Below are 20,424 nucleotides of genomic sequence, written 5' to 3'. Positions count from 1 at the left end.
ATCAAGACCGATAGTGATGCACCACCATTTCCTTTATAAAGGCCAACAATATTGATATACTACAAATTCTTCACAGTGACCCAAAATGAAGGCCACTAAAGACATTTAGTGGTGTGCCACTCTGTTTTTAACTGCTACAGTCTCTCCGAATCAGAACTCAAGCTGGAGCTGGGGTGTTATAAGTAGTAGTAGTGGTTTGTGATAAAACAATTGTTCAATTGCGTTGTAATATGGCTTTAAAAAAGCGACTTGCGATAATGATATACCACCATATCTTCAAATAGACATAAAATCAAGTTATGTCTTTGTACAAACGATAGTGATGTACCACCTTATATTTCCATACACACATACAACAAACTCCAATAGTTTATCAACTTCTACTAATAATTAGTGACGTATCACTCTGTTACCTACTACAGTCTACTCCGAACTCGAGCTAGAGCTGGAAGGCGTGTAGCTGTAGTAGTCCTGCTGCTATGCGGTGTGTATCTGTTCAACGTTGAGGTGCGTGATGAAGCGGAGACGCATTTGTAGGGCGGGACGCAGTTTACGTATGACGGTTTCCACTTCGTTCTTCATAGTGTCACCCACGAACATGTATTTTATGTGATAGCTGAGCTTTTTGTTAAAGAAATTTAAGTCGTGGTGATATAAATTGGAAAAAAGTTTAATGTATGATTTTTACTTTAATAACAAAAATAACGAAATTTGCATATCAATTAGTAAATTATATTGTACAAATGTCCTCGTGATGTTTGCGATTACGGTAATTATAAAGGTAATTCGCAAAAAAATCTGTTAAACGAACTGCATACCATAATATTGAGTTCAAATCCCAATAAACAAATATATTTAAAACGAAAATCATAGAAATATGTACTAACAACTAATAAAAGCTTACTCATAAAAAATACCAAATAAAACTTACAAAAACCACAAAGTTATATAAAAAAGGATACAGCAAGTCGCATATCGGGTCTATATACTGCAGATGCGGCTGAGTTTTATCTATATGTGCTAAAAGCTCATACAAAGCTATAGTGATATCCATTACAGCTCTCGAAAGATCTGAATTAAAACGCTGCAAGTATGGCCCCACTAGATGACATAGGAATATCAATTGCACTTCTGTACGAATTTCCGGCGATATTTTCTCTTTTACGAATCTGCAATTGAGAAATAATTGTTATTAAAAAAAAGGTTCACACTGTATCGCGCAAATAGCAATTTGGGCGTGAAGTGAGGGAAATCAACGATGTGGTCCAATTTGTTACCAAGGCGACGAAATTAACACCATTCATTTGCCAGAGTAGATATCGAACCCACAACTGTGGCGTTTATAGCAAAAATATTTGATTAGTTTAATGAATTCAATAAAAATAACCAAATATTAAAATTGTTGCAATACCAAATTTTGGAAAATACCATTATAATATTTGGACATATCAACATATTAAACAACACCTAAAAACACAAAAAAAACACCATTTACCATAAAACAACCATAGTTTTTCACATATAACATACCAATACTAAAAAAATCGCACTCACATAGGTATCTGCATAATCTGTCCAGCACCAGCATGATACCATATCGCATGGGCCAAAGCCAACGTCAAACTATACTTGTTCTCCAACAAAGCGTCACACGTCGTCTTCATACTGAAGAGCTGGAACGGCGTATACTCGTAGGACCACTCCGCCATATCCTTATCAGTTATCAAAGACAATAGCCTATCATGGATTACCGTCCAATAAGCATCTGGGAGAGACGCCATTATAATACCTATAGCATTTATCCAAAGCTGTATTTTAGTCGCCGGAATGACAATAAAACCTTTTGTTATCACATCTAATAGGTTGTTGGCGATTGTGTTGGGGGTTATTGGAAGAGACATGAGCTCCACGCAGGTTATGTAGAGACAGTGCGCCGAAGGGTTTGGGTATTCGTTGAAACGCCAGTCGGTGTTTGGGAAATGAGATGTGCCTGTCATAGCTGAGATTTTGTTTAGAAAATTGTTTTTTTTTTTATCAAGCTGTATGAGACACAACTGTAGGCCCAATTTTCGAAATATTGCGTGTTGAGCAGCAGAATTAAACGCCACGCTTTGTTTTATCACCATAGCGGGGAAATGCAATTAATTTATTTCCCGGAGTAGGAATGGTTATAATTTGCCTTTATAATAAGACTCGGTTCCGCTGTGCCACTACGGCTTCCAAAAATATTGCATAATCAGCATCTAATATCTATAATTGTATATATAACGTATTGAAATTAATCTTTTTTGCATGAATAAATATTAAAAATAAGTAATTAATTTCCCTAGTTTCGTATTTATTAATAAACTTTGTTTTTTGATTTTGTGAGTTTGTTTGAAAGACATATATAAAACGGACAACTATTGATCTGGACAACGCCTGTCTTTCTAAAATTATAGAAATCCTACTAAAAAAAATAATTCTTTTTCATTCATTTACACATATAAAATCCCAAATTCAATATCCACCACCAACAAGTAAAAATATAATAATAAAAGGATACTATCAACCATACGGTTAATCAAACCCAAATAATAATTCAAATCGGGCGTCCATATTGCCTCCAAGTCTGTTTTCGATAGATATCCTTGAAACGCTTCAGTAGTAGCCCATCCGTTAGGTCTGACTTCCTTTAGGGAACCTAAAACTGCATTGACTAACTTCCTTTTTAATAAAGGCTTATCGCGTAATTTAGATTCGTAATAATGGAGAGTGTTGTAGAGGAATGTAACTGGACGATCTGGAATTAAATGAAGTATAAAAATATTAAAATTATTAACAAAATTTATGTGCAAAGAAAGCAGACATTAGAGTCCGTCGTGGTGCGGTGGTACAGGGTAGGACCGTAAACGCAACGATTGTGCGTTTGAGTCTCACTCGGCGGAATTAATTATTTAATATTTTCCTTTTTCGATCTGGTAACAAGATAAAGCGCGGCGCTGATTTTTGCCAGTCAACACAAGTGTCTTAGCACTAAGTTCCCTCTGCCTACTCTGCTATATACGGGGTACAACGTGAATTTACAAATATATCTAAAACTATAATTTATTCAATACAAACGAGAAGGGCTCACCATGAAACTTATACAAATAACCCAAATGTTCCAGCAGTTGTTCTAAATTCTTGCTAACCTGGGGTATCTCTAAATATCTGTGAACAACTATGTCCATTACCGGTATAAATCTTAAACACACGTTGGATAAATATACGGGTATTGTACCGCCGTAGGTACTACTAGTCTCTTCTGGAGCAAACTTTTCTGGGTATTTACGGTGGAATGCTGAGTGGCGTTCATACCTGGAAATTGTTAAGAGAGAACTTATCTTTATTTTAATTATATTCTTTATTGCACAAAACAAAATACAGAAATTTAAAGAAGAAACATTTTGTTGACAAGGGTGGGCTTATTTCTAAAAGAAATCTCTTCCAGCCTACCAGTGGAAGTGGATATCTGTGAAACAGCGGGGAGAGTATAGTGCATAACAGAAAAATATTATATTTGAATCTATAAATATATAAATACCATAATATATATATAAACTACATATACATATATACACACACTACATATATATTTTATAAAAAGAAAAAAAAAATACATAAATATAAATACTATATAGATACACAAATATTATATTCTTATTAATAAATTAATATTATAATTTATAAATTTTATTTAATTTATTATTTATTAATTTTGTCTTCTCTTTTATTATAATTTATAAATGTGAAAGTTTGTAAGGGTAGATGTTTGTTCCAGATTCACGCAAAAACTACTGGACGGATTTAGATGAAGTATACGTTCATCTGAGGGACCTAGAATTGTTCGTATTTAAAACTTTTTTGAGTTGTATAGTTCATTTGTTGAGGTGGGCTATGTTGCATGGCTTCAATAGCTTCGAAGTTATCCACTGTATGTGCTGCCAAAATACTTCTTGCGAATTTGTTAATTGTCAAAACTCAGTTATTCTATATATATAAAATCGAAAGGTCACTCACTCATCACGAAATCTCAGAAACTACAAGTGCTAGGAATCTCAAATTTTGCATAGGAGTTACTTATAGGACGTAGGTGCTCGCTAAGACGGGAATTTGCAATATTCGTCTTCTAACGGTTACGGTACGGTTGTTTTTGGGGTCGAAAGTTTGTATGAAACTCCGTTACTACAAATGCTAGGAGTCTCAAATTTTGCATAGACGTCACTAGGACGTAGTCATGGCGACAGAAATTAATAATAACATAGTTCACGCGGGTGAAACCGCGAGTGGGCCGCTAGTTATCTATATATTATTGATGTTATACAAAAACTTTCTACCCCTTTTTACGAAAATTATGCGGACGGAACTTTATAGTTTATATTGAAAAGGAGTACAGAATGCTAAAATGCTGCTTTTTTAATTAATGCACAAAAAATACAATATGAAAATAAATATAACGCACGTTTGATAATATATATATCCCTTTATATAAAGTACACAGCGTGAAGCTGATTTATATAGTGTCATACACGTATTGTACTATTCCTAGCCTATTCTTTCTCTAGCATTTTATAATATTCTTAAAAAAACAAAACTCTCACCAATTGTTCTGTTTCCAGTGCTCTGGAGAATTTTCCTTGACGAAGTCCTGAGCTCTGTTCCTCAATTCCGAACCTTTCAATAATAACAATTGTATAATATAAAGACACACTTGACTTTCATTGCCATCTGGGTTTGGACGGAGCACCTGAAATTATTATGGAAAACATACTTTATTTATGAAAATAGAGGTTTAGTGACGTATCACTACGTTAATTTAGTATCTATTAAACAAGTGTATCAGGACCAATGCCATGTTAAAATAAGCAAAATATACAATTTTTTATGGAAGGTGATTTGAATTATTTATTTATATATATAAATATCCATACATAAATTCGCTTGTCCTAATTCGCACCAAGGGTGTGACTGTAACACGACGGTTATGGGTTCGATCCCGACTCGAGGAAGTGAAATATTTATTAACGTTTATATTTCCATTTCTTCGCTCTGGTGTCGAGGTAAGCGCGGCGTTAAGTTCTGCCACTGCCACACGCAATGCCTCCAGAATTCTGCAGAAAGTGGGGAACGGAATGACTTAACACTAGGTTCCCTCTGCCTACCCTGCGATGTGCGGGATACAGCGTGAAGCTGATTTTTATTTTTTTGTATATAAATAGGTTGAAACACGATAGCTGTGGGTTCGATTTCCACTGGAGGAAATGAAATTTTAGATTTTCTAGCTGTAGTAATGAGCCGACGCGCGGCGTTGCGTTTCGCAACTCAACACGCAAAGCCTCCAGAATTCGGAGGAAAGTGGGACACGGACGTGTTTTAATGGGGACGGGGTCTTAGGTCTTAAGTTTCCAGGTTCCCTTAGTTTACCCTGCTACGTGTGGGATCCAGTGTGAGATTTATGTGCTGAGCTACACATAAATAATTAAATTTTTATTACTTCAAAAAGTTAAACAACGCAAATATTTTTCAAACTCAATTTTTTAAAACTAGTAATCTCATTAACGATACTAACAAAATGCATTATTTTAACTATTTTTAGTTTATAAACTCAATTTTTTACAATAAGTCGCAAATTCAAAAATTTATAATTTGGTGCAGTTTTTTAAAAAACTTATTTAAAAAGGCGATTTGTTTTGATGTTGATTTTTCCCATTTTCTTTTTTATTAATATAATATTCTTTTTTATAATATACATAAACATTACTCAAAGAATTATATTAATATTACACAAAAAAACTTTAAAATTATTATTTTCAATAAACGAAATAAGCATTTTACAAATTTTTTTTATAACGCAATCCAATTATAACATATAGACAAGCTACAAATACATTTATTTACAAAATTTTTATAAAAACCAAAAAAGCCCAAAACCAAATTCGAACAGACAACCATCGCAATGCTTCCAAAAGGCACACTACACAAAAAAGTAAACAATCATTACATACTCACAAGACATAAAACCAATCTGTCGATAGTGACAATATTGTATTTCCATATGATATCGTTGATGGCGTCCACGCATTTGTTGATATGAGGACCTCCGGCGGGATTGGTCACTTCGAACACTAAATAGTCGCAGAATTTCCGTAAGTGGGCTGACAGAGCTCGGGCCCCTATACGTTCTAGAATCCTGTGAAAGAAAAAGAAAAAAATAAAGTTTCTACATAATATTTAGTTTGTTAAAAATCAGTTTCATTGAAGAAAATTTGCCTAAAAGACAAGGTAAACTCAAATATATGTAATAAAAAAGGTTCCTTGAGTGGAAATTGAACCCACACTTTATATGGCAACAATATAACAAAGCATAAATGGAAAAAGATTATTTTTATCATGATTTATAAATCTCTAGCAATTATTAGACTGCCATACAAAAAATTCAAATAAATTACTAAAAAAAGCAATATAAAAAACATTTTAAACTTACTTAAAAGCGATAGGATTGATCCTGTTCGTCTCGAATATCATTTTCCATAGTAGACACAAGAACAACGGCGTTCCCGGTACCGAGAAGTGCGATATGATGTCATTGTCGTTGGCCATTGACGTCCACTTTCTGTATTCTTCTTCTACTGATTTCTTTAGTAGTTGTTTGTTCTCTTTTGGTGCTAGATTCTTTAAGAATTAAAGAAAAACATAATTATTGTATGTATAAAGCGTATAACGCTTATTATATATATTTGTATAACTTTCGGGAGGAAAAGGAAAAAATTGAGGCATTTCGAGGCCTCCATGATACAGTGGAACACCGTCTGCCCCTAAATGCGTGGCGATGGTTGTGGAAGAAAGAATTATTTTCATTTCTTGGCGCAAGACAAAACGCGGCGTTGAGTTTCACACACATAACATCAAGGATTCGGCCTTCACTGACACTTGGTTTTCTCTACCTACCTTGCTGGGATTTATATTTGAAAAAGCGTGACCTCATTGTTTGAAATTTTGGAATGAAAAAGAAATATATAAATGGGATAAAATATTTCTCTTATCACCTTTCGCTCATTTGGTTTTGCTCATTTCATGTATGAATAGTGAAGTCATAATTTTATTACACACATTCAATACTATTCTAAGATTTCTTATAGTTGTAATTCTTTCTATTTCTAACTTAATATTTTTATACTTTTATCATACAAGAGTATAAATTTTACAATTTAAATATAAGTTATTATAAAAAAAATACATTTAAAAATATAAAAAAAAACACTCTTCCGAGGGCGGGACAAGGGTCCAAGCCATCGGAGGCTAGGGCTCTAGAGAGGAACCTCCTCACAATACGCGCCGTCTCAAGTAATAGTGCCTTCTGCATCCGGTTCTTGATCCAACAACCAAGCGATAGCCTCTTAAGGTGTTGGTCGAGGCTCTTCGCTATTAAACCGTTCCCACATGGCGGTTATCTCATGGGCTGGTCCAAATATTTAGATAATTTTTCTTTTTCGGCTTTGTTTTTTCAGATTGTCATCATGTGGGATAGTAATGTCAACAATCACTGTGCGGCGCGCCACTCGGTCTACTAGTACTATATCAGGTCTATTGGCAACAATATATCTGTCAGTAATAATAGACCGATCCCAGTAGAACAATAATAATAATATTTATAAAATAATATTTAATATTTTATTGTTACTTATTTAACATTTATTTAAATTATGATTCTATATTAATTATTACTTTAAATAAAAAAAGAACACTATATACCTGTGAGAAAAATTCAACAAGCACTGGCGGGAAACACTGTAACGTATGTTGAGACCACAAATGAGGTGTATTCGTCATAATAGTTGTCAAAAGTTCCTTTACTGCAGCTCCATCGTTACCTGTAACGTATTTCAGCATTTAAAATAAATAATTAAAATTTAAATAAATAAATAAAGTTATTGAGATTATTATGTTTACACTGTCTCGTGCATATAGCATGCAGGGGGAATTAAAGGTTAAGACATTCCGTTCCCCATGCACTACCCAATTTCTGATTTGTTCAAAAATATAAGATCTTTCTTGAAAAACAATTATATCATAATTTAGAAATGAGAAAATCATAATTAATTAGAGAAACAAAATTATATACAAACTAGCGACCCCCTTGCGGCTTCGCCCGCTTTTACTACTGGATTATTCATATAATGTATATTTGCAAAGCACTTAAAATAATGTGAAAATTAATTAAACCCTAATGCAACCCGCATTTTCGTAGTTTCAATAAGGATTTTCCAATTGTTTTACACAGCAAGGATTTTTTAGTAGGTACCGTAATTTTAAATATGTGCTACTAATCTTTTCAAGTACTTATTAAAATATAATTAAATGACTAATTTTAGATAGTTAAATTACTATTTTTAAACGGAAGAAATTATAAACAAAAACCTGCCTACTAATGACTACTACAAAAAATATGAAACCAAATATATATATCGCGCTGATATAATACATTCAACTCCATTTATCCAATACGTGCAAACGCATCTAAATCTTCGCTGCTATAGAGGCAGGCGGGGTTTTTTTTCGAGCTTGTGATTAATGCTGAAGAGGGTGTTCTGTCCCTGATGAAAAGCAAGCACGACATGGCTGCCTGTGAGGAAAATTAAATAGAATGCATCGGGCGGGAAACGAACCCGGGCCGCCCGCGTGGCAGGCGAGCATTCTACCACTGAACCACCGATGCGTGTAAGGCAGGCGGACGCGGCGGACGCATGGCGAGTGGCGAGCCGTTTCGCAGCAAGGATTTGTTGATATTGTAACAACTTCTAAAGTACTTATTAAAATGAAAAACAGTAAAAGACAGTTTTGATCTACATTAAATGGCCAACGTAACTAAAGTACTTATTTATATGCTGAGAGTAAGGGATAAGTAAAACTTGAGTCGATACAGCTGAAGTGTCAACGGCGTGATGTGTCAACAATTAAATGCGTTTTTCTCCAAAACTATTCGCAATTTCGAAATTGTGTGAAAAGCAAATTTTTTCTTCCTTTAACGTAGAAATTTAATAAAGTATTTTAAAGGATAAGGATTAATACCATTATAGAAAAATATCCCTCACAATAAAAAATATATTGAAATTATTATTTTTAGACAGAAATATGATCACTACACGTTATTCTTAAAAGATACGAATATGCTGTCGCGGACTTTTTTGTAGATCTTATTAAGAGGAACAATACTCCAGTACATTTTTTTCATGTAGTACTTACCATCAAAGCAGCGCATGCGCGAAAGTCTCTCAACGGGTAGGACTTTATACATATTTATCGTATTTATGTTAATTTACATAAGAATGTACAAATAATACTACTACTACTACTAACTATATATAAACCTTCTACGAAAAATACTCGACCTAATGGAGAAAACCGCATAAAAATCCGTTGGGTGGTTTAGAAGAAGAAGAGTTAGAAACAACAGACAGACACGAAAAGCGACTTTGTTTTATAAGATAGATAGGATAATAAATGTCTTCATATACATATACTACTAGTATAAAAGTAAACTTACCAGCCCCAGTCATATAAATGCCTCTAGCTAGAGTGAGTACAAGCACTCTATTCAACTCTTCGCTCTCGCTGGACACTAAAGACTTAGGCTCGGACACTACCCGAGACATTTGCAACTGGACACCGGAACTTCCCAAACTAGTTATAAGTCGGAGCGCAGTGCTTTCAAAACTGAAATGAAATAGTTTATTTCGTAAAAAAGAGTTAGCGTTATTTTATTATTTTTCTCCCAAATTTAAAGGTATAGTAAGACACATTAACTTTGAAATAATTTTTATTTGATTGTAATTACAAAGATATATAAATTGTAATTTCGATAAAATAAGTGACTTAACTCTAACACTTGTATCGTTTGATTATAACTTAGATTCTAACACTTGTAATGCTTATTAGTTTTATTCTGTTAATATACACCGCTGTAATAATAAGGAATGAATAGGACAAGAACTAAAGCAAAGAAGTACCTATACTCTAAAAAAAATATTAGTTTTAACTTTTTTTTTTTTTAGTTTATAAGTGATCTTCTTAGGAATTATTTTCCCGAATCATTTCTCGGTGAAACTAGATTTCACTTCAACCACGGGTACTAAATTACCAGATATATTAACTTCACTATCATCGGGCTCGCACACAATACTCGACTCTGTGCCTAAACTGGATTTGTAGGGCAACAAGATTTTCAAATTGGACTGTTCAATCGACCAAAAACTTTCTTGCAAATCAAGCATTTCGGGCAAAATTCTGACATCCTGAAATCCTTTTAAATCAGCTTGTTGTTTAACTTCCGTTATAATGAGTCCGTTGACAGCTTTAACTGTTATATTTAAATTGTTCTCATTTGGGAGTGGATATATTATAATATAGGCGTCTGTACCGTGTAATATTTTTGGAGAAATTTGAGTATTCTGTTTGCAGAACTTCTGAAGGGATGACTTAGCGGTGGAGTATTTTCTCTTGATTGTGTTAATAGCAACGCTTATAGACGCAACCCTATCGTCGTGGCCGTCATGGTTGCAGTCACAGTCGTCGTCGAAGTGGTGACTCAAAGACTGGCCGATAGTGTAGCCGATTGGATAACCCAAGAAGGTGCTGATGGGGTAGCTGTAGGGGTAGCTGAAGGGGTAGCTGAAGGGTTGTCCGAAGGGTTGTCCAAAGGGTTTGCTGAAGTGGTAGTTACCGTAGTGGTGAAAGCCGTGATCAGAGCGACGAAAATCAATGAATTGCTGAGTAAATAATACTAATCCGAAGAATACGAGAGTAAAAAGTATACGCGACATTATTGTTACAAGCGCGGAACTGAACACTGTGCAATTGATTATGGTACCAAACGATAAGCTGTTTATATATAATTTTAATAGAAATGAGTAATGAACATATCGATAGGTCTGGTGGTAAAGAGATCTAATCCACATATTACAAGTTTCGTGAACTACAAAACTACATTGTCTGTAAATCAAAAAGTAACAGACAATGGAAAGACAAAGCTACTGGACTTAAAAAGCAAGAGACGATTTCTTGAAACTGCGGAAACAGACAAAAACAAAATTTTACATTTTGCGATTTAACGTCCACTCAAACAAAGTTGTAACAAAAAATATATATTTCGACAAAAAAATGTGATGAAAAAGTAATTATAATTTAAAAATTATAAATTATAAAGTTATTTCAGAACCTAGTGTTAAGAAACTCCATTCCCCACTTTCTGCCGAATTCTCTCCGGAATTGCCTCCGCATTGCGTGTTGAGTGGCAGAACTCTACGCCGCGCTTTGCCTCGACACCAGAGCGAAGAAAAGGAAATATAAATTTAAATAAATATTTCATCTCCTAGAGTGGGTTTTACAGTCACACTTTGTGCCCCTGCTCTATGACTGACCTTATTATTTGTAGCCTGAAAGAAGTCATCTAAATATTGATATTCGTTATCTTTTATCTCGTTATTACTAACAAAGATCCTGTTCTTTTTTCTTCACTCGACAGGCCTGTGACAAGGCGTCTTCTCAAGCTGCGGAGCTAAGCTTTGGGCTTAGTCTAAGATAGTTTATAAGTAAACTTTAATAATGCTCACTAGTCTCTACCGGCAACTTCAGCATCATTCTTCCTCTAAAAGTTAATTTTTCCAAAGTCGATTACAATACAGAGGCCACCAAAGAATATTTTCTCTTATAGAAGAACTTTGAAGAGTAAAATTTAAAATCGGCCATGGATTTTTTACGCGTCTTCCTGCGTAAGTATGATCTGCTAATCAGTCGAGACATTGAGTCTTTTAAAATTATTGAACGTATTTCCAAAAACGGTGATTTTATTGTGTGAATTCTGTTACGTGAGCGTCATTAACAATCTTTGAATATATACAGATCAGTATAACACCTTAGTAGTCCTTGGAGTTGCTACTAAATTACATGTTATTCTTAAAGTACATAAATGTTTTAGTTTTGGCATAACCAGCAGTCCTATAACCGTGCCATATCTTATAACACATTAAATTTCTGCAGCAGTACTATTCATGTTGATACGATGGGATATTTGTGCAAAAAGCAATTTTTGCAACAAAATTAGCAAACATATTAATTTTAAAATATTGTATTAATGTCAGAAATGGTGCTGGAGGTCTTCTAAGTGGTAGTGAGGTGTGTGACAAACAATGTCTAAAATATGTTTAATGCTGCCGAATTACCAACCTGTCTTTAGAAATATTATTCGTCGAAGATGACGGTGGATGATGCGGCTCATAATCAAACGTATCCCAGTATTTTTTTCTATTGCGCCTTCATCCACACCAGGATTTGTACTTTATAATCGGGAATATATAATGCTATTAAAATATCTTAAAGGGCAAGGTTAGAGAAGCCTGGACTCACTAAAAGTGAGCGATGTAATTTTCCATAGTACTCAAAGTATAAGGTCAACATTTCTTATGATTTTCGCACAAAGATAAAATTTACAATACTATAAAGCACAGCAAAATAAAATAGGGAACTTAACAAATAAATAACAGAAGTTATCTAATTTGAAATTTCTTTCCAATTATTAGTTACCTTTACGTGAAGTGACTACGTCGAAAATTTTAAATTTGCTAAAAACAACGGTCCAAAAAATCTAAAGCAATCCCTTTAAATTACTAAGAATTGTAATATTATGTTGCTAGATTTTTAATTGCTTAATGAAACGTAAAAATATTAACAAATTTTAAGTGATAGTGCAGCTATGAAGTAGTTAATGCATGTTTCAAATGTGATACTTAGGGCGCCAGAGGGATATGAGTATGTTTAGCTTAACTTTACGTTACATCCCGCACATAGTAGGATTGGCAGGAAATATAGTGTTAAGATTTTACGATCTCCATGCACCGCCTAATTTTCGGAAATCTTGTGTGTTAAGTGGTGGAGTTCAACGCCGCACTTTGCTTTGTTACCAGAGGGAGGAAATGAAAATAATTCATTCCCACATTAATTATCGCAAAAATTGTAATTTATGGCTTAACTCCTTTTACCACCGATACCAAGCTTTATTAATTATTCCAAGTAAAACCCAATAATTTTGCCTTTATTGGTTTTTCTTATGTGGGTTTTGTCAGTTCACCACCTTTTTAACCTTTAACATATCCTTCTAGAAAATGAGCGTTTGAACGGCAAGAGATACGAGTGTTCGTTATTATCATATAGCTAAATAAATTATAAGCAAAAAATCATTTTTAGAAAAAGCTTTCATTTAAATGCTCTAAAAAGGACAAAATAAAATTTGTCTTTTAAATTTTAACTATCAATTCATAACCTCATTGTACACAATTTATATGATCATAAAAGCTTGTCGCGCGATTTACTTTTGTAAATTTAACTAGTACTAATTTAATTATGTAAAATCTGCTAAGTTTAAATTTTTAAAGCTTCAATTTAATTAAATATTTATTAACGCGACAAGCTTTTATGATCATATAAATTGTGTACAGTGAGGTTGTGAGTAAAAAAATCTCTAGATAAAGCCAATCCAAGTCTTAGATTCCTTACTGCGATTTTCTATCAATGTAGTTAAATTTTATGTGACCGACCGTTGAACATTCTTTCCCAAAAATTACATATTGATTGTATATGTCGAAGCGTATATTAAAATCCGCTTCATATTTTAAAAAAAGCGCTTTTATATAACGTGCCTTCTCATTTGTTAGACAGAAGCAATGTAAGGTGACTATAAATTCACAGACAGATTCAACGGTTTTAACACTTTAAAACTGCACTCAGTTTAGGTGATGTACTTTTTAAAAAACATAAGTTGACCTAGACTAGCACATATGTAACGTCACTCAAGTGTGGTTGTACCACAACCGTGACACTTACAGTCAGAAGTCATTAACAATTATTTAAAACAAATATAAAAGTTTGTGAGAATCGATGAACGTTTGGACTACTTTTACTCAAAAACTACTGAACGGATTTAGATGAAACTTTGCAGTAATATACCTCAAACATCAGAAAAATACATAGTAACAAAACAAGCTACAATTTGTTTTAAGATGTTGTATAACTTGGCTGTAATATAATAAGATTTATCGGTAAATAAAACTTACCACAATTGTAATTGCGTTTGATTCGCCTGAGGGTAAGCAGCCAAGGAGTGTATATTCGATAACAAAGTCACTCTGTAGTGGGGTTGTATATGATGTATTCTGTATGAGAACATGTCTAGGAGGTTATGTAGTATACCCCACGCGTGGGATTTGAACACGTTGGGCAAAAGTTGATCTGAAATTGAAGTACAGATTTTAGAGTTTATTTTGTGTAACTAGTGAGTGAGAAAACGAGAATATTTTGGAATAAGAACAAGAAACTAAATGTGTGATTACATTTTCAAATATAATATCTGGAATTTTTAATGTAATTTTATTTAATTAATATAAACATTGTCTCGATTTGTGATAGACCGTTTTCCATGCACTATCGGGACAGTGGAACTTAACGCCGCGCTGTTTTGTTAGCATAGCGTGGAAATCAAAATTTATCCATTCTGCCACATGGGAATCGAATTCACAATCATAATGATTACAACCAGACGCAGTGCCACTGGTAATTTACATATTAAGATTTTAAACTAATATCAAAATCAAATTAGAATCAATATAAAAAATTATGAAACACAAAACAGAGCTTTTGTTTGCGGTCATCGCGACGCAGGGGCACAAGCGACTGTACACACGACGGTTTTGGGTTCGATTTCGATACTTAAAAGAAAATCTCTTTGAATGAAATATTACACATTTTCATTTCCGTGCTCCGGTAACGAGGCAAACCGCGGTGATGAGATTCGACACCCAACACAGAATGCTTAAAAAATTCGACAAAAAAAGTTAATAAAATAATACATACTTATAAACCCTTTAATACCCAACGACTCAATCTCAGTGTAAACCAATAAACGGCTATACGTTTCAAGCAACGCCGGCGCCATCATATTACTACCAGGTAAATTACTTTTATTCTGTGCTAATTTAGCTACATGAGTCACTATCGAATGAATCAAAGACATTTTGCAGTGCAAAGTTAAGCTGTCCAATAGGCACATAGATAACGGAACAGTGGGCAACGGGGTCGCTGGGTTCCCGTTAGGCATCGGGTTCTGACTTCCGAATAGGGTTTCTATGATAATTCCCATGGGCCGTGGATAGTATTCTTGGTTGGTGGAATATGCGTTGCACAGAAGTGCTATTCTGTAATCGGAGCCCATTAAAGTTGGTGTGTTGTTAGACGTCATCAAGTGTTGGAGGAGTCTGGAAAAAATGTTGTTGTTAATATATTTCTTTTTCGTAGATTAACGCTGTATACCGCATGCAGCAGGATGTGCAGATGAAATGTACTTTCCCACGCACTGTCTCATTTGCCTCGTTACCAGATCGAGGAAATATAAATATAAAATACTTCCCCGCGCGCGAATAGTTCCCGAAACCGCCGCGTTTAGTCATACTGTTGTGTCACTGCGCCTAGTCGACCTCAAGTGGTCAATTTTTAATCATATCAAATCTAAACAATTTTATGCCTTGATCATTTTATATCCTAATTCATTTATAATATATAAAATTATTCTAGAAGGTTTTTTTTACTATTCAGGGTCATCGCGGAAATGTGACAGCATATTGTGGGTTCAATTCTCACTTGGGATATAAATAATTTTCATTTCCACGATCTGGTAACTGGAAGATAAGGCTTCATTGAATTGAATCGCAATTCAACATGCAGTCTCTAATATTGTGCGTGAAATGTGGATCATACCACTAGGTTCCCTCTGCCTACCCTGATATCAGGGAAAAGCGTGACGCTATAAAAAGAAAATTACTTATATTTCAAAAGTAACTCACTCATATTGAACTTTAAGATTTTGCGGCATCGTCATAGTCTTGTGCTCCGACTCGGCTTTCTTGAGCAGATGCATCCAAATACAAACGACAGCCATTTGGTGCGTACAATGAGCCTTGGTCCAATCGGGGACGGGCAAGGGTTCCTTCTCAGGGTACAACAACTCATGTAATTTACTGATAGGCAAAAAATTTGACAGAGGATTCCTCTGTATACTGCCAGACACAAATTGCAACAGCACCCACATCAAATGATCCCTTCCCTTCTTTAAGTCGTGCCCAATCAATTTATTATGTAAACCCATCACTATATTGGGAAACGAGGCGAAACCTATTAATATTAGATATATTACTTGAGAAGACAAATGGAGCCAACACCAGTGTGTTGATGACATTTCGTCATCATCATTATCCTCACTTTTTTCCATGGGTAAAATCATTAATTCGACTAATTGATCTTCAAGTGCTATACAGCGTTGTTTATGTTGTTTCTGTAAACCTAACATCGAACACATCATATCTCGGGAATAAGGCTGTTGTAGGACATGTCTCAATAAATTAATTTGAGGTTTTAGCAGTTCGTCGTCGTAGGGTAAATAGCCTTTTAATGAAAATTTCAGGGTAGTGGGATCCAATCTCCATGGGTTTACCAGGTGGTCAGCGTACCCTGAGAATTCTACCACTGGTAACATTTGAGAATGACCTATTATGGACACCATTTGGGCGCAGGGTTTGAAACTTTCGACGAATGATGTTAAAAGTTTTGCTAGTTGCTGTAACAAATAAAATAATGGTTAAAATTTTGTGAGGTTTTTAAAGTATTGGGAAAAAAAAAGATACTTTTTAGAAAATATATCAAAATTTAGAGGTAGCGGGAGTCTTGGAAACAGTTAAAATGCTTAGTCAATAAGCTATACTTATGTTCTCATTTGTCTAAGTCAGAAATTACTTTAAAATAAATAATCATTTTTAAGTAATTTCTGACATTTGTTTTATTATAAGTTATTTACAGAAAAGTCGCCCAGTTAATATGAAAGTATGAAATCTGTAAGTAAATAAATATTCAAGTTAAATAAAAACAAAATATATGTTAACTAAATAGAATGGCTGTATATTCAACAGTCATGCGAGTAAATATTTATACTGTATTAAATAAAGAGATAAAAATGACTGTATATTTTTTTTAAAGTGTTTTTTAATAATTATATATTTTATAAATATATAATTATTAAAAAACATTTCAAAATATTTGATAAAATTTTGTAATTTTTCTGTTTTTGAATATAAATAGAGAATAAATTAAAACATTTCATAATGCATGTGGCAGGTAGAGGCAACCAAGTTATAAGAAACTCCTTTCCCTCCAACCCTTTGAGAGAGTGCTGTTAGCACTCTAGCAATATTTTTTTTTATATTTGTACCTACATAAGTTATACATACCCAATGAGGCCAATGATGATTATCCGGATAGTCTTTCTGTATCTCAGTAACTATGAAGTAAGCAGGCAACAGCGAAGCATTGCGGTCAAATATATATTCAATAACATTGTATAGAGCTTTCATTTGAGGCATTGTACTAGAATTGAGTCTCACTGGTAGTGTTTGTGATTTCTCTCTACATCCCTATTTAAATAAAATAATATATATTAGTCAAATAAAATATGTCTTACTTTTCAATGGTAAAAAAAAAAGTTTTTTTTATGTTTGTTAATAAATATGCCAATATGCTTCAAATTATAAGTAACATTTAAAAGACTGTTTTTTTTAATATAATAAAATTTTTAAGACAGATTCTAGGGTGTTAAAAACAAAATGCAAGATAATTAAAGTTTAAAACTTTACTGAAATGAAAACATGTTCATCTCTTGGAAAATATATATAATAAATTATATTTCTTATAGTTTTAACAGACCAGTGTAAATAAAAATAATTTACATATATAGAATGACAAATCTTATTTCAGTTTTTAAAATAATCAAAGCAGTTATTATATTATTTATATTATAAGAGTTCTAAATATTTATATATTATACATCTGTAGAAAGAGAAATATTTTATTACCTTCATAATTTCCCTAACACCTTTATAGTCAACACCACCAATAATTCTTCTTATCAAATTGAAGCATTCAATCCAAAAGTCACTGTTTTTGTACACCAGCTTCTCACTTGTTAATATACAGTCGCATAACATTCTGAAACAAAATTTAATTTATAGTCTCTTTACGTTGGATGTTTAAGTTGATATCTACATTGTGAACCCAGAATGATCACATTTAAAACTAGTATAAATAGTATACTTTAGAATTTGTTTTGTACAACAAAAAATAAAAGTTCTCTGCACATTGTTGGTCTAACAAAAACAATGCATACTCACACTATTGATATAATGTTTAATACTTATGGATGTTTGTTATACTAATGTTTGTTGGCAATTATTGTGTGATAAAGCAAATTCAAATTCAAAATATTCTTTATTCAAATAAACTTTATAAGCACTTTTGAATCGTTGAATGTACATGTCAACAAAAAGCTACCACCGGTTCGGAAGGCAGTTCTGCTGAGAAGAGCCGGCAAGAAACTCAACAGTTGCTCTTTTTAAAGTCAATGGTATATTTTACTATTACATTAGCTGGCAGCTATCCTGCCCGACATTCAATAGACATTAATTCCATACATCTTTATCCTCTAAATATTCTTGAACAGTGTAATAAGCTTTACTTGTTAGAATTTTTTTTACAGATATTTTAAATTTTGGTAGTGGCAAATTAAGAATACACTGCGGAATTTTGTTATATACAAGCATACTCAGACCCATAAAGGATTTATTAACTTTTTGGAGGCGAAAACTTGGTGTAACAAGCTTATCTTTATTTCTCGTTTCTATCGTATGACTATCGCTATTTTTTCTATGACAATGTATATTTTGTCGGACAAAGAGAATATTATAGTATAGAAATTGGGAAGCAACTGTAATAATATCTGCATCTTTGAAAACATCTCGCAGAGAATCTCGAGCTCTTAGATTATAAATATATCTTACGGCTCTTTTTTGGAGAATAAATATTGAATTGATATCTGAAGCACTGCCCCATAGCAGCATTCCATAAGATAAAATACTATGGAAATAGCTAAAGTAGACTAGTCGGGCAGTTTCAACGTCCGTCATTTGTCTTATTTTCTTAATTGCGAACGCGGCAGAGCTGAGTTTATCTGCAAGTGCTTCCAGATGAGCGTTCCACTGGAGTTTGGAATCTATAGTAACACCTAAGAAAATAGCTGATTCCGACACATTAAGAGGTTCTCCTTCAATTATTACATTAAAATTATGTTTTTTAACATTTGGTAAGGCAAAGTGCTTTAGGAGTGCGGCACCCGCATTCGTAGTGGACCTTTGGTGAAACCATATTGCTCACTATGGAAACAATTGTTAATATTTAAGAAAATTGTGAGCTGGTTGAACATTATTTTTTCAAATATTTTACTTAAGGATGGCAAAACAGAAATCGGTCTGTAATTTCCAGGCTCAGATCTATCTCCACTTTTGTAAAGCGGCATTATTTTGCTATATTTCATTAAATCAGGAAAAGTACCGGATTCTACACAATTGTTAAAAATTAAAGCAAATCTAAATAAAACCAAAAAGCATATTCCTTAATTTATTATTTATCAAAAGAGACTAACACAAAAGAGAATGAGAGACAAAATCTAAATTATATTATTAACACTGTACAGTAGTATATCAATGTAGTATGAATGCTATGTTTAACCAACTTTAGATAGGAGGAGACTATCAATTCGTTATGTGTTTTTTTAAATATTCTTCATAATTTGCTTGCTTACCGTGCCTGAAGAACATTAGTATTAACTAAATTTTCTAAGAGACCCAGTAGTTGTTTCATTTTATATCTATTTGTAAGTACCGCCGTGAGAGTCAAATATTGGCGAACTGCAGATTCCTGGACATCTGCATTAGGTGTACTCATAACGGCACATAATTTCTTTTGGTATATAGATAACCTCTCATTTTCCTGTTCTGGCTTGTGTACTAAAAAACAGCTAAATGCTTCTTCCACTGTCTCAACTCGCTGAAAATTGTTATTTAGTTTTAATTTATTTAGAAACAGACAAATTTGGGCTATAAAACAATACTTACCAAAATTTCGTTAACAATGTTAGCGACTTGGGAATCTGCCATTATAATTAAATTTATATTTTTCTTCTATAAAATAATCATATTTTAAAAAGAACTCAATATATTAATGAAACAATATATATGTTAATTGTACGAGAACGACAAAGTAATTTTAATTTAACACACCAACCAAATAACAAACTAGTGTTGCCGATCGATAGTGGCATATCGATAGTTGTCCGATACAAGGACTATCGATAGTACAATCGATAGTATCGATTAAATAGATAGTATCGAAATTATAGATAGTTCAAAAGGATGCAATACTATCGGACACATGCAATACTATCGATATTATCGCATATCCCAGTCAGAAAGGTATGGA

At 33.4% G+C, this 20,424-nt stretch overlaps 2 protein-coding genes across 2 annotated transcripts; both read right to left on the bottom strand.

The window, feature by feature from the left end:
• Window positions 1-330: 330 nt before the first annotated feature.
• On the bottom strand, window positions 331-20,246 carry MED23 (mediator complex subunit 23). Its single transcript, XM_085206183.1, has 17 exons — window positions 20,061-20,246; window positions 19,748-19,992; window positions 17,967-18,099; window positions 17,346-17,528; window positions 15,909-16,678; window positions 14,923-15,323; window positions 14,127-14,301; window positions 9,566-9,735; window positions 7,774-7,892; window positions 6,506-6,693; window positions 6,031-6,211; window positions 4,623-4,768; window positions 3,116-3,339; window positions 2,546-2,782; window positions 1,555-1,999; window positions 963-1,169; window positions 331-616 (listed from the first exon to the last, which is right to left on the bottom strand). The coding sequence occupies exons 1-17, from the start codon at window positions 20,100-20,102 to the stop codon at window positions 478-480; spliced, it is 4,005 nt and encodes a 1,334-aa protein (XP_085062309.1). The 5' UTR covers window positions 20,103-20,246; the 3' UTR covers window positions 331-477.
• Window positions 9,773-11,800, bottom strand: LOC146527349 (uncharacterized). Its single transcript, XM_085206235.1, has one exon. The coding sequence runs from the start codon at window positions 10,974-10,976 to the stop codon at window positions 10,110-10,112; it is 867 nt and encodes a 288-aa protein (XP_085062361.1). The 5' UTR covers window positions 10,977-11,800; the 3' UTR covers window positions 9,773-10,109.
• Window positions 20,247-20,424: the final 178 nt, after the last annotated feature.

Source organism: Heliconius melpomene, chromosome 21 (assembly GCF_056956725.1).
Source record: "Heliconius melpomene rosina isolate 202511_hmr_F chromosome 21, ASM5695672v1, whole genome shotgun sequence".
Taxonomy (NCBI): Eukaryota; Metazoa; Arthropoda; class Insecta; order Lepidoptera; family Nymphalidae; genus Heliconius; species Heliconius melpomene.
Note: the sequence above shows the minus strand (reverse complement) of the source record. Positions and strands in the feature narration are given on the sequence as shown.